At 31.8% G+C, this 15,752-nt stretch overlaps 2 protein-coding genes across 2 annotated transcripts; both read left to right on the forward strand.

Moving 5' to 3' along the window:
* Window positions 1-123: 123 nt before the first annotated feature.
* Window positions 124-13,498, forward strand: ltl (larval translucida). The gene is made up of 4 exons (XM_070634287.1): window positions 124-1,008; window positions 8,880-9,900; window positions 10,029-10,227; window positions 10,299-13,498. The coding sequence occupies exons 1-4, from the start codon at window positions 704-706 to the stop codon at window positions 11,081-11,083; spliced, it is 2,310 nt and encodes a 769-aa protein (XP_070490388.1). The 5' UTR covers window positions 124-703; the 3' UTR covers window positions 11,084-13,498.
* A 693-nt stretch (window positions 13,499-14,191) lies between these two features.
* LOC139085740 (probable serine/threonine-protein kinase clkA) lies at window positions 14,192-15,663 on the forward strand. The gene is made up of 2 exons (XM_070633880.1): window positions 14,192-14,281; window positions 14,361-15,663. Exons 1-2 carry the CDS (start codon window positions 14,243-14,245, stop codon window positions 15,315-15,317), a joined length of 996 nt encoding a protein of 331 aa, XP_070489981.1. The 5' UTR covers window positions 14,192-14,242; the 3' UTR covers window positions 15,318-15,663.
* Window positions 15,664-15,752: the final 89 nt, after the last annotated feature.

Consider the following 15,752-nt stretch of genomic DNA (forward strand, 5'->3'; position numbering starts at 1 on the left):
AAATGTAAAAAAAAAGCAAAATATTCTCTTTTTCATCATCATCGTCTGTTTTCTTTCCTCTACTTGTGTATATATATTTTTTCCCTTACTAGAGTTTCGTGAGATAACATTCAGTCAGTCATTCTCGAAGTGAACTCGGTCTTGAGAAGACGCATTTGGAGAAGCGTGGACATTTTTAAAATTAATTTCTTTTAAATTTTGAAAAAAAAAAAGTCAAGAAAGGAGGAAGGAAGTTGTGTGATCTAGTGGATCATATCATATATCGTTATAGTCTGTGAGAAATCAGTGTTAAATGACATTTTTGAGACAAAAAAGATTTTTTTAAAAAAAAATTATTAAATCCAACATTTATAGACATAATTAAATAAATTATAAGAGATGTGATAAGAAGAATTTCTGTGAAAAAATTAAAAAGAGAAAAATTAAAAAAAGTGGAAAAGAAAAACTTTTAAGCAAGTCAAGTCATTCATTCACATATTCTCATCATTTAAATCGTGTTGAGCACGCGATAAGAAAGGTTGTAAATGTGAACTGAAAATTGGAAATTGATTAAAAGTCATAAAAAAAATAATTCACATAATAAATAAAGTCTCGGTTGGGTAGTAGTAGGGATAAGGTCAAGCTACTGGCTACGAAAGAATTGAAAATAAAAACAATAATATTGAATCTGAAGTGTGAATTGAATCCAGTTTATAGCCTGATTATGGCTACTCTACTCTATACGATATTTTCATTCACCGCCGGTGCAAGTTTACATTGTGCTGTACGACCTGAAATATCACCATGCACCTGTGCACCCAACAATATGTATGCTAATACAATTAGTGTAACATGTGAAAAAATGGAATCATTTAATCATGTTGTGAATGTTTTGCAAAATAAATTTACACCTGATATTCAAATTTGGCTGAGAATAACACATTCTCAAATGCTTGACTTTGATACGCGACAATTTGCTGAGATGAACATGAATATTAAGAATCTACGATTGAATTTCAACAATTTAAGGTAAATTAGAATTCTTTTTAATATAAAAAATTGTTTAGTGCGAATTGAGTGCAGTTCTGTAAAGCGATGAACTTTTTTATTGGTGCTAATTTAATTTTCTTCGTGTCAAAAGTTCAATGATATTATTGGCAATATATCATTAATTCTGCGGCATCTCTTTGACCATTAAACAAGCAACGGAAAAAATTATTTTAAATTCTAGAAAAGACGACGCAGAAAAAGTATCTGCATCTTTTATAGCAAAGTTTTGCATCTTTATAACAATTTTCAAAATTTTAACGACATTTTTCGGGTGAAAATTTCACAAAAATTCAACAAAAACAGTTTTTCTTAAAATTAATTAATTAAAGTGTAAAATGACAAGTCAAACTAGTGTAAAGTACATCAAGCATATCAGCAAGATCAGCAGAACAATATTTTTATTTAGTTCAATCATTTTCACACGTTTATAATCAATTGACTGTATTATGCTGCAAATAAAAGAAAAAATTACAATGAGATCTGTGCGTGGCATTTGTCAGAATTGTTGTCGAGGGAAGTCCCGAAAACAAGCCTATTAGACGTCAGCATGTTTATCGTGAGTTCAGAACGATTTAATTCAATTAATTTGACATTGCCACAGTCAAGGATTGTCAAAATATTTTGATTATCAAATCAAATCTCTCACACTGTGTTGCGTATGTTTTATAAACGTGACTGGAACTGCTTGAATTATAATATTGTCAATGCCATTTGCAAAACAATCTACTTTTCTGGGGAATTCTTTATCAGTTATGTTTATTTTTAAATATTTTTTGTTCTTATTAAGAATTTCACCAGATTTTGATTCCTTAATACTTCTGGCTAAAGTTGCTATGATTCATTAAAATTATGATAGAAAGGTACAATTTGTTAAAAAACTTCATAAACACTAATTTCTCCAACATCCAGAATAGACTTATTTGTTGAAATTTCACTTTCAGAACATCCCTTAAGTAGACCACTTCTAATAGGCCGTCACTCAACCAAGCCACTAAACGTATTGAGATCAATTAAAAGCTTTTAGTAGATCACTTAACATAAGTCACTTCTTTATTCATAAATTAATTAATCTCAATTGGAAGCAAAAGCGATATGCAAAAATGAAGAGAAATATAGGAAGTTCACAACTTGCTTGCTTGCTTTGATGAATGTGACAATAACACACAATAATTTCAGTATGTCACTTTAATAAGAATAAATAAGAAAAATTTCTTCTTTGGCGTCACATGAGACAAAAGCGAGACATTCAAAAGCAAAATGCTCATAATTTTATTAAGAACATTAAATGCATGGAAGAATGTCATTTAACTGACATTATCTCTTGTGAGTGTAATTTTACGTCATTTCTTTCACAATCTTAGAGGATTTTTCTTCTTTTACGCATCACTTGTGTGCTCTGGTTGATATGATGAGACTGAAAGTAATAATAAATGTAAGAGACGAGAGAGATTCAGTTCATTGATAAATCATACGAGAAGAATTTTAATGTTTTTTATTTCATCTTTATGAAGGAATTTTCATTGTTTATTGATATTATATCCTCAAATATGGCTAAATAAAAATTATTATTAATATTTGAATGAGAATTGCGGAATTCCGCATAAAAATTTTTTCATATTTTTTTTTTATGCGTTAATTAATTTCATGAAAAATGCTTTATGGATGGATTATGTCTTTAATATAGTCAGCTTCTGTTTTATTAAAGTTATCTCTCAGTCACTGAAGAATGGAATAAATATAATTAATCAAGTCATGTTTATTTATTTCAATTAGAATTTGTCTCATAATAGTGGCGCCTGTTTAAAACGTAACAAAAAAAAAAGTAAATAAATTACTAAGTATATAGAAGCGATTGTGATGGTCAATAGTCTGTATTTGTCAACTTTAAGTGATAATTAAATAAACTCTATTAATAATGTAAAGAAAGGCACGCGTTTTAGGAATTTCTCTCTTGATCAAATCAATAAATTGATGTTGTTCATGACTATCGATATCTATAGCTATACATAAATGTCGCAAATGCTATCAATTCTCTTTTAATGGCATTTTATTTTAAACTCTAGTTCCGATAGATTCTGTATTGTCAGTTTGTTCCAATATTAGATTAATTTTTAACATCAGGTCCTCGAACTGCCCTTCAGGTTGCCCTAGAAATCGCCTCCATAGTTTTTCAAAGAATTAATAGTGACTCACATCGACTGTGAGTTTGGTGTGTCGCCATACTCTTTCGCTACACATCTGAAGGCTTTGGCACTATCTGTAGAGCACTATCCGACGAATTTAACTTGTCATCCTAAAAATGGGTCATAATCAGCCTTCAGGACACACTCATGTCTTGCTGCCAACTCGACGACTTAGTGGTTACATTATAGTATTTCGACTAGTCTGTCTTAAAGCATAGTTTAAAAAGCACTGTTCCAAATCATCTAGATGTAGAATTATTGGAATTGGATTCCAGTAATGGCCTTTCGACTTTATATTATTACGAATAACCACCGATAGCTCAGTGGTAGGAGCATGCGACCGGAAATCGTAGGACGTGGGTTCGAGTCCTACTCGAGACTTCTTATTCGGAATTATACCTTTCTGTCAAATCAACATGAACCAATAACATTTCATACTTAAACGTCCTAAAATTGTCGCCAAAATTTCTAATTAGTATTCTAATTTATGGTAATCGAAAAATGCGCTTCTGTCTTAAAAAATCAGTCATTCTTCACTAGTTCCTGACGCATTCAGTTAAGGTCACTTATTTTACAATGTAATGAAAGAAAAAATTATAATTATGATCAATTTAATGCTTAATCCATCTCTTTGCTACACAAAGTGTGTATAATCTCCCTTATATGTAAATGCATGATTATTTGTTTAATATGAGAATTAAGAAGCGCATCTTCTACATATTAGAGTCTCTTTTTTCTCACAGCACAAAAATATAAAAAAAGTTGATAATGATTGATTGTAAATAAGTCATTAAATTGTGCATCTACTAAACTCGTGAATGACGCAAATTTTTCTTACAAATGACATTCAGTTATTTAATGTCATGTAAAGTTTTAAGCGTGTCTATATTGACTGTCCTGAATTTTAGAATCGAAGATGTAAGCTTTAATGAAACTAAAAGTGTGACTGTGGAAATTTTGAGTTAATTCCTTTGTTTTGATTAAAATTTATAAACATTGATAAATCAGCGGTGCATTTTAAGTTAATTAATTGCTGTTATGGAGGAATTGGATATGAAGTATGTAGACAATTTTTGGGAATCTCGATCATCAGGACATTTCCATTCAGGAAATGAGAAAATTTCACCTTTAACATTGTCACATGCATGAATAATGTTCACTAAAGTAAATGCACGTGATAATTAATCATCTATTCTGAACCTTTGACTTCCTATAAATATTACCGGAATTTTTTGTTTATTAAGGATTTGCAAAGCTTTTGTTTTGTTCATGTTTTGTATTTTTTAAAACTTAATGTATTATGTAAAATGGAAATCTTTTACTTAGAATTAAATGTTGCTAAGAAGTTGATTAAAAAAATTTGTGGTGAAATACAATCCTTGTATTAGCTTTTAAATCTGTTCTTTAATTGAAAGACTGTACCTATGTCATAATTTGCTTAACTTGTAAGCTAAATTTTTCTGATTATGTGATTTTTACCGATCAGCTAATACCATATTTATCTCATAATCTAGTAAAACATTGTAAAACATTAAACGTCAGCTATCTTAAATCGTGCGACAACCTTTGGGGCCGTTCACTTATTACGTTACGCAAAAAAACGAGTTTCTAGACATATTGTTGTTTGAATCTCCATTTTGGGTCTAGTTCCAATTTTTCAATCATTTGTAACGTTACCTGGTTCTTTCTGGTTAAAGGGACCTTTAAAAATTGCAATATGACCAAAATCTCTAAGATCAGTCGTTACGATGCCGTCGTAGTCGTGCCATACTGAACACGTTGTGTTGTTTTGGATGATGACTGAATGAGTGGACAAAAAACCGTTAGAACTAATCATCAACTAGACAATAACTTGTTATGACGCATTCTTGTCCACTCGCGCTGTGTTTGACCCATCTTAAATGTGAGATATAAAATGATCCTCAGATCGTACAGCTCGGGCTGTAGAATCATATTATAAACCTCATTGTATAATAATCACTTCTTTGGTAATTTCCAATAAAGTCCACCATGTCATAAAGATTAAACCACAAAAAATGATTTGCTTTATAATCACAATCGTATGCGGTATTTCCTATGCAACAAGTCGAAAGAATATGCTATCTCTAAGCTTAGTCATTCATCAAGATAATCACTATGAACCGTACGTATTGTGGGAATTTTTTCATTAATTTTAACTGATAAAAGTGACTTTTTTTCTTTCTACATATTGTCAGACGCCTAATTGAATTAAATTTTGATTTCATTATTTTATTTTCAAAACAATTTTTACGAGCGAAGAAAAAAAAAAGTAAATGGGCAATAAAAAAAACTGATGATACTGTGACTGGCTGGCGTCTAGATTAATTTTTTATATTTTTTTAAATGGTAAATAATCACTTATCAACGATTTTCTACCGAAATTTCAATTTTCATTATACTGATTGTGGCTTATTCCCGAGCGATACAAATGAAGATGGCTCCGCTAAGGAGCTTTTAAGGATCCGGTAAATGTCATTTGGCTTTCAAATCAGAGTTGCAAAACAAACAACTCTCATTGACAAAAACTGTATAATTTCTTAATAATTTGAATGGTTTTGTAAGAAAAAATTGTACGGATCTTTATTGTGCGTTACAAAACCATACAAATTATTAAGAAAGTGTACGGTTTTAGTATATGTCAGATGCCTGTTTTCCAACTCTGCTCTAAATGGAGACAACTTTCATTTGGTATTAGTAAAAGAGGTTCAGCAGAGTCTTAAGAGCTCCGGGGCTGAGCCTTTTTCATTTGTGTCACTCGGGGCCTATTCTTTCATCAGATTCGGATCCACATGTTGACATATTGCTCATTCAATCTTTAAATCAATGATTTATTACGTGATATTATATTCACTTGATTTCTTTATGCTCAGCATTTCGACAAACAATAGAGACATTGGGCGATAAGAAATAAAAATAAAAAAATTTAATATGTGTGGGAAATTACATAATTGTCGCGTACTGGTTGCATTGACCTGAAACGATTTTATAAGTGGCTAATAAAAATTATTTGAACCTCCTTAAAGACTTTTCAGAGTTTCAGTCGTACTGATTATAGTCACAAATAGCAGTCATGGTTTATGTGGCGCTTATTGTGAAGTTGAGTAAACAAAAACATTAATTTGATAGCAAAATGCTCTAATTCATTCACAACTTCGTTATTGACTGTTTCTAATCTATTTTCAGGATATAGCGAATTAATAATGTCAATATTTTTAAAAATAGAAGCAACTTTAGCTTTGTTGATCATGAAATGCTTTGTGGGAAACTACAGCGAGTAGCTTTGAGATTAAGAGAGACGAAAGGAATTTTATATAACGAAGGCGTGTCTTTATGCCTTAAAAATCCCCATTCATACTGAAAATTGATAATGCAATCTGCTATAATTTAAAACGAACTGGAATCTGGCTGTAATATCATTTAAGACACTTTTTAATCATGGAATTTTAGCATGTGCTTAACTTTTTTTTGCATCGAGAATCTTATTGTTGGAATGGAATTCCTGCAAGCGCCTCTCCGGTATTTCATTGGACGTGAAGTAGTAATAGGGAAAGAGAAATTGCATGATTTAAGTATATATGACATATAGTTGAATAATCCCCGATAGCTCAGTCTTAGGAACATGCGGCTGTGAATCAAAGGACATGGGTTTGAGCCCCCCTTGGAATGCACTATTCGAAATTACACTTTTTCTGTCAGATCAACAGTTAAGTGTTGCGAAACTTCGTAACCAGAACACTTAAGCTTGAAGCTTGAAGACCCAAAGAAGGGCTTGGAGTTAAATTTTGAAGGCTTTATTAATTTAATGCAACTGTGTTCCTTTAGAAGCAAAAGTGTCTTGCTTGCTGAATTAGCAAGATGCGAATCACGAAAGTTGGTGTTGAATTTGAACTCTCTCGTTCAATTCCTATAGTCAGCATTTTGATTTTTTGGATGTTTAATTATCTAAAGCTTTTTAAGTCCAGAAGTTTAATGTTGGAAACTAAGAATTTAAAACAACAGGCAGAGAGTATGCTTTTATATTACAAAATTACAAAAAGATCACTATGGTACCTTTAAGAGGTCTCTTTGCATGTAAGAAGGGGTAAGATCATTGCTGAGATATAAGCACGGTTCATGAATGATGTGGTTATTTACTATATTCTCGAATATAATTCCCCAAACAAATAAATCGTGTATTTACTGTCATATTCATCTAGATTGTGGACATGAATTCCCGCTACTTTTTGTCATAGATTCCAATCCAAATAACATATTCTACTACAACATATTTGCCTAGATAAGAATTTATTAAGGAATTCCACTAGAAATAAAGAAGAAAAAGTTTTTTGGCACGCTTCATATGTAAATTAAAAAAATACTTTCAATCATTATCTTTCATGTTCCTTTCAAATAAACAACACATCAAATTCCTTTTTAAACTCGCATAACTAAATCAAATGATTGACGAAGGCGCCACTTTCAACAGATACGATGTCCATTATCTTTGATAGAAATTTGTTGTAATGCGAATTAAATTAATTGATTAAAATGTAACCAATTTGTGTAGCACTTGAATTTACTATAGTGATGGAACCAGTTTCTATTTAAATGAATGTAGACGTAAATATTATAAACAAAAGTTATCATAGTGATGTCTTTTGAGTGCGCAAAAAAAATTGTTTAAACAGTCTGTTATTGAGTTTATAGATCAAAATGTTGTTCAGTTTGTCTCCTATGAATTAATAACTGGATCTTGAGACAAAGTTTGATGTATTATACAATTGATGGGTTCGATCTCAGCTAGAAATAAGCAGAGCTCAAAGGTAACTCGAATTATTTAAGGGATCAAACCCTAACACCTCAACGCGTTTAATAGGAAACCGCTACTTCATCGTTTTTACGATAAAACACGAAGTTGTTCCGACGGCATCATGACACTTTATTTAGACCTATTATTATGGCAAAAATGTGGTGCGGATTATGTCGCGTAGGGAGTTGACTCAATTTGACTTTTACAAAATATTAGTCAACTTCGAGCTCTTGATATAAGTAAACAACCCAATGTGTTCATGTCCTAATGCTATTTTGGAAAGTAGACCCGATAGACTTCAATATTCGGACCTAAGCCATTTTTTAGATGACGTTTCAGCTTACAATCATCATCCTTGAATAATTTACATAATTTCCAGTACTTAGAGCAGTAAAAGGCAACCTTTTATTCTTCACAGCACACTTTGGTAGTAAACCTCGACCGACACCGCACGCGACAAACGGTTCATGGCATTTCCAAAAATTTGCCCCCGACATACAAGTTGCTCAAAACTGACCTAGAACTTAAAAACAATATTTTTTTCTCGAATGACTTCTATCACAATCGGAACTGAGTAATAAGTGTCATTGTGAAATCGTTCCGAAATTTTCCAGTCAAATCCTTCAAAAAGTTATAAAAATTAGCACTAGATAAAAAATGCGCTTTATTCCACAAAACACCAAATGATCCTTTTCATCTCTTCTTATTCCTTAATATTTCCAAAAGAGGAACAAAAGCGAAATAAAGAAAAAGATTTCTCAATGTCTATTGACCCCAATTAATTTATGAGAGATGTTTGTTTTTGAATGTTTTTGACATTATTAATATTTATATTTTTTTTATTTTCATTACAACAGTTCAGTGCCAATGGAGACCTTTCAAAATCTAACAAAAGTGGAAGTCCTGAGTTTGTCTGATAATGCAATACAAGAGGTACCGAGGGCAGCGTTTGAGCATATGCCAAATTTAGGAACGTTGGATATAGCACGCGGGAAAATAAGAGCGATAAGGAGTAATGACTTCTCAAAATTGAAGAACCTGCAGACCCTTGTCATAGCATCAAATGAAATTGAATTATTGGAAAAAGATTGCTTCCCGGTGACTTTAACAAGCTTGCATATTGGACGAAATAAGGTTCCGTCTCTAAATGGTACATTACAGCAATTGACAGAAATGAAAATGCTCTTTATTAATGGAAATAATTTAAAAACATTGGATGATGAATTGCCCGATGCACCAAAGCTTATTATGTTGATGGCATCACACAATCATTTAGAAAAATTGCCAAAAACATTAAAGAATCTTATTGATCTCGACACATGCTATTTCAATGACAATCGTTTACGTTCATTGGATGGATTATTTTCGCATCGTAACTCCCTTGTGAGATTATATTTGGAAAATAATGATATTGAATATCTTGCACAGGATGAATTTCTTAAATCGGAAAATATTGATGAGATACAATTGGCATCGAATCAAATTTCCTCATTAAACAAATCACTGCTGTATGTAACAAATTTACGTTATATGAATCTCAGCAGTAACCTGTTACGTGAATTTTCTATGCATGAGATTTATGGTTTAATGAAGCTTCGTCTTCTGGATTTGTCACATAATCGTATTGAGAAGTTGACAGGCAGAAATGGAAATATTGCTGAGATGCCATCACTTACATTACTTACGCAATTGTTATTGGGAAATAATTTATTGAAATCACTCGATGGAGTCTTAGCGGGACTTGGAAATTTAAGACGTCTTATTTTGTCAGATAATTTACTCGAAAATATTCATGCAGAAGATTTTGAGAGGATGGAAGAATTGGAGATTCTAGATTTATCTAAAAATCGATTAAAGAGTTTGGAAGCGTTCTCAAAGGTATGTTAGATTGGATAAATTTCTAAATCCGTCGGATTTAATTTTAATCCGCAGGATTTATTTCAAATCCTCGATAAAATTTCAAATTTAATTTGTACGTTAAAATGATAACAAAATTTAATTAACAGGCATACCTTCCAACATTACAACTATTGAATGCATCACACAACTTGATGACAACAACAGGAAAAGATTTTCATGGCCTACCCGTTTTATGTACAGCTGATTTATCAAACAATGAAATTGCATCTATGGGAGTTGAATTGGTATCCAATACACGCTGTTCAAATCATGGTGTTGTTGCTAAATTGGAAATTTTATTGCAAGGTAAGAATTAATTTTTGCATTTTCATATGTCCTATGGGAAATCAATAAAAACTGTTTTAATTTATCTACAGAAAATCCAGTTTTGTGTGACGAGAATTTGCCACATTTGGTTGGTATGTTTGAAATGTATCATGCACGTTTGACCGGAATTGCAACATGTATTGTACCACAGCACTTACCAATTCCCGTCGATTCAATATCTAATAATTTATTACAACAGCCACCATTGGAATTATTGGCTAGTATTATGCAACCGAATCAACTTCATCCTTTATCACCAAATCAAATGTCAATGATTCAAGCACCATCGATTGTACAAATTATTGTTCCAGCTAATTCAATTCCCGGACATGGAAGTCTTGTCGATAAGCCAAACATTGCACCAATATCAACGACTGCAGCTACAACAATCAATAATAATGATTTAAATGACACAAGAAATGATGATGAATATTCAGCACAGACACAAGAGCCATTACGTTCATCAATTCCACAAGTATCATCAACGCCATATCAGGAGATTGATAGAGAAGATGATATTGATGAAATGGTATTGAATGAGGAAGATAGTAGTGATTATCAAGAAAATGAAGAAAGATCAAAGAAGCAACGTGATAGATCTGATTTTAGATATGTAGAGTCATTTGAAGGTGAGAAATCAAATATTCCAGTACGAAGGTATGAGCCAGATTCTGAATCAGAATTAAAGAATGTAATTAACGAGAATTTCTCACAAGTTCCATCAGTACTTCCCGTGCCTAAAGCACTAAGTTCACCAAAAGATACTTCATCGTCGACAGAACTACTCGATGAGCCACCCGAACCGATACAGGATAACAGTACATCCGATATATAAATGTATTTGTCTCGTCTCGTCTCGTCTAAATATATGTGTGTTTACCTTATACGTGTTTAATACAAACTTGATATGTAGTTAATGATTAATCTACAACAAAAAATGAACTTACCTAATATTTACTTATGAAATTACAAGTATATTTAAATAAGATATTATCTAATATAGACATGGATATAAAGTCAGAAACAAATTGAACACATAACTTAATTGATCTTATTTGTTAAACGAAAATTGACTGATGTGATCTAAAAACTTCCACGTTTAAGCTATTATCATGGATTTTGTGTAAATGTGAATGTGTTAGAATCGGGTTGACTGGATCTTTTATATTGGAAGCAGCTGAATATTGAATTTTTACATATTTCCCAAAAGTCGTCTGATTTTGAAGTTGATGGTCAACAGATTAGGATGTTGTTCATTCATAAAGTTCAAATTTCGGATATTTTGGTCCAGAGATCAAAGATAACACAGAACTCTAAGTCGACAATCCTCTGGACATGACACAGTAGAGTTAAAAATGCAAATTGAATCAATGTCCTGCAATGAACAACATGAAAGAACGACCTAATATTTATAAAGCATAGTAAGCATTGATTGACTAAGAATTGATCAAATTCAAAGTGATATTCAACTCAAAGCTTACTTTTTGAGATTGTGGAACAACTTCATTTTCTTCAGAAATGGTAATAGATCGTGGAAACTTTTAGAAATGAAACATCCTTCCTAAATGTATAATTAAATGTTGAGAATACATGTTTATGTGTAAATGGAAGATAACCTTATGATCATAGCGTAGATTAAAACAAAACAAAAAGTGACGTCGTGATTCGAAAAAAAAGAAAAGCTTTTTGAGTGTTGGGTTTACAATGAATAAAGCTCAAAAACTTTGAAAGCTCATATTGATATTTTTAAGAAGAATTTTTTGATTTTTGGAATGACAAGAATGAGAATTTTTGCAAATTGCATGAGATTTTTTAGGTCTTAATGTCACGATATGTCATAATTATATTGACTATAACTATTAATGTTAGATATTAAACAATGTAATTTCTATAATGAAAAAGCTTATCATGACTAAAGCTCTTAAATGTAAAAGAATAATATTTGTAAGATTTGCTGTAAAATGAAGGAACTACTTGATACTTTTTGGAAACTACTTGATGTGAAACTTTGCAGAATTAATTTTTAATAGAAATTGATGTCTATCCAGAGTTGATTTTTGAGGATTAATTCAAATAATCCAGCAACCTTTCTGTCTACTTTTAACTACTTAATGACTCTATCGGGATTATTTTTTTCAATAGCTAGATAATTAAGCACCTTGATCAATAACTCTAGACATGGAAAAAAAATCATTCTTCATTTTATAACATTATTAAATTTAAGATTAATGTCTGTATTTAAATGCTGAATTGTTCAAAAGAAAGAGAAATGAAGGAAAACAAATTATATAAAGTTATACATAAAGAATTCAAGTAATTGCAAATTATGTGACGATAAACAATAGAAAGTGGAAGGAATTGTATGAAAATATATATTTAGTTCCCTTAAACCCGAATCAGACAAGATATTACAAAATTGAGCATGTTCAATTATATTGATTGAGTATACTCATGAAGTTACTGATTTAGCAGTGAGTATGGTCATTGTCTGGAAGGGAAAGCTTCAGATAAGCTTCAATGTTATTGAATTTTGAGTTGAGATACATGAATTGGATCCATTTTTTATAGAAGTGAGCACAATGATTGCTTTGGTAGATATGGACGGAATCAGAAATCTTTTGAGGGCGGATGGCCCAATTTTTTGATATGGATTGCATAATACTGATAAATAAGAAAGTAAAGGGGTAATGCGCACCTGATTAGAGGAGTAGATTATACCGAACTGGACCGTACCTTAATAAACAAAGAGCAAGCTTTCATGGTAAATTAATACTATTACAGTTTAGGGGTATTAGGAATATACCGTACAGTAGAGTTGCAGAACAGGCACTTGTGACATGCAAAAACCGACCAAATTCTTGATACTTTGCATGGTTTTGTAAGAGAAGCCTTACACATTATTGAGAAATCGTAAGGTTTTTACCTGTAACAGGTACCTGTTTTGCAACTCTGCCGTACAGTAATTTTTGCCGTTGAACATTTTAAGGACGAATTCTAAAAAGGATGACATTCTGCTCCTATTTAGTATCAAAATCTAGTAACATTGAAGCTTTCATCTGAATTTCTATTATTAAAAAGAATTTCCTTCAAACGTCTGCTTTATTACGATTAAAACTTTTAATTTACTTTAGTTAATATAACATATACAAAACAAAAAAAAAATGAAGAATTTTTTAGTAATGAACATTAAAATATGATTAAAAATTTTTGTAGTTAATTTAATGATGAAATAATTATAAAAAAGATGGTAACGAACATAATATAGATATTTAAAAAGTAGATAAACTTTTGGTTTTTATTTGTAATTTCACTTAGAAAGCTTTTTAGAGGAATTTGACTTTTATTTATACATCCACTTTGAATTGCACAACTTGTTCGATAGAGCACCGCTACGTCAACATATCTGGATTATGACGATTGCTTATTTACTCTTGCCCACTGGTTTTTTGTCCACCAGTGGGAAAACGTAAGCAAAGGGCAAGTGTTCAATGGGCAGTCGAACCAAAACCTAATTTATCAACTGTTACTCGCAATGCTGTCCTACCGGTACCAAAATGACTGATTTCGATTCATTTTTACGATGAAAAATGTATCTCGACGCATTATGCTGCTCGGGCACGGAAATTAATTTGTCCACCTAAACAAATTAAAAAATGAGAAATATTCCGAACGAATTGGCAGAACTCAATGAATTTCCAAAGATCCTGCATACATGATTGTTTGCTAAACTGTTACGCCCCTGACCTACCCTGTTAATTTTTGGGTGTGTCAAATTTTATTAATTTTTTCACAACGTCATTTTTCAAATTGTCATTATCACATGAATGGCTATAATTTTAATCAGTTTGTGTCTATTATTTTGCTGCAAATGAATTGTTATTTTAGCTGTTTCCGTTTTTCTTCTGCTCCACAATCAAAATCTATATTGGTATAAAAGAAGGAACTGCGTTAAAAATAGTTTGATTCCCTCATTCTCTAGATTAACAGTTAACAGATGTTGAGAGTGATTGTGCTGTTACTGGTGACTACGTCAGTAAGTTCTCTTCTAGATTTTGGTTGAGTTAAAGCTTAAGCTGTCTAAAGTCTTAGTTCTAAAAAGCTTATTTCAACAGGTATGCTTCGGTGGTAAAACGACGAAACCTCCACCAACTAGACAAAGTTCATCGAGCCTTTTCAATTTGAATGGAAATCAAGGATATAATTACAACAACAACTACCCTGGATACTACAATAATTATGGGAATCCATATCCTAATTATGGCTACAGTAATAATGTGAATCCAACTTCTGGATATTATAATGGGAATCAATACAGTGGTGGACTATTCAATCCGTATCCAACCAATAATTATAATCAGCCTGGCTTATTTTCTGGATGGAATCAAAATTATAACACTAATTATTACCAGTACGGTCAAGGAAATCAAGACCCAAGTTATCCATATTACGACTATTATCAAGACAATACCAATAACAACTACTATGATTATTATTACACTCAGCCTCAACCGGACTATTCATACTACAATTACGTAACGGGTTTATTCATGAAACCCACAACCAGACCTCCTTATCCAATAAATAATCAGCAGTATCCAACTACTAAATATCCTTATAATAACAATCCATATCCCAACAATCAGATGCCTCCATATAACTATCAACCACCCAGCTACACTAAATCTCCTTACAATAATCAGCAACCTAATTATTATACCCAAACTCCCAGAAGTACAACTCCTCGAAGAACTCGACCACCAAGAACAACCCGTTTACCAACAAGTCCCCGATCAACAACACCAAGAAGAACAAGACCGCCTCGTACACGTCCACCACGAACAGACCCACCTCAAAATTCACCTGATTATGGACAACAAACTCAGGATCAGCAAAATAAAAATAATGGAAATAGACGACACTATCATTATACAATCACTGGAGGAAGTGGATATAATGTTGTGTATAATGGAAATAAAGGACAGAAGAAGCAAAACGATGGTGATGATGATTATGGAAATGATAATAAGGGAGGATCAAGAAGAACTTATCATTTTGGTTTTGGGAAGTAGTTTTGGGGCAGAGTTGCAAAACACGCACCTGTGACGGGCAAAAACTATACAAATTCTTGATAATTTGTAAGGTTTTTCTTACAAAGCCAAATAAATTATCAAGAATTTGTACGGTTTTCGCCTGTCACAGGTGCCTGTTTTGCAACTGTTTTGGGAGTCATAGAAGCTTGAATTTGAGCTCGAAGTCGAATTGAATTTTGTATGGAGTCGAGTCAACTTGGGACAAACTAGGGTCATATTTGCCATACAACATTCTAGTTGACTTCGAACGCAAGCTTCTAAAATTTAAAATGTACAGCTGGTCTGTAAATTGAGAAATAAAGAAACAAAGCCTTAAGATTTGAAATTTTCAAAAATATATATTTTAAAAATTTTCACAGGAAAAAAAAAATAAAACTTAATTAAATTGTTATTTTCATTTTTTATATTTTTTCG

This window comes from Chironomus tepperi, unplaced genomic scaffold (assembly GCF_022539635.2).
Source record: "Chironomus tepperi strain 1889 unplaced genomic scaffold, CSIRO-AGI_Ctep_v1 contig_9, whole genome shotgun sequence".
Classification (NCBI taxonomy): Eukaryota; Metazoa; Arthropoda; class Insecta; order Diptera; family Chironomidae; genus Chironomus; species Chironomus tepperi.

Bases quoted from the DNA above. Each gene is read 5' to 3' on its own strand.
- ltl (XM_070634287.1), top strand. From the start codon at position 704: ATGGCTACTCTACTCTATACGATATTTTCATTCACCGCCGGTGCAAGT. The intron at 1,009-8,879 runs GTAAATTAGAAT...TCATTACAACAG, and splicing joins TTGAATTTCAACAATTTAAG to TTCAGTGCCAATGGAGACCT. The intron at 10,228-10,298 runs GTAAGAATTAAT...ATTTATCTACAG, and splicing joins ATTGGAAATTTTATTGCAAG to AAAATCCAGTTTTGTGTGAC.
- LOC139085740 (XM_070633880.1), top strand. From the start codon at position 14,243: ATGTTGAGAGTGATTGTGCTGTTACTGGTGACTACGTCA. The intron at 14,282-14,360 runs GTAAGTTCTCTT...TTATTTCAACAG, and splicing joins TGTTACTGGTGACTACGTCA to GTATGCTTCGGTGGTAAAAC.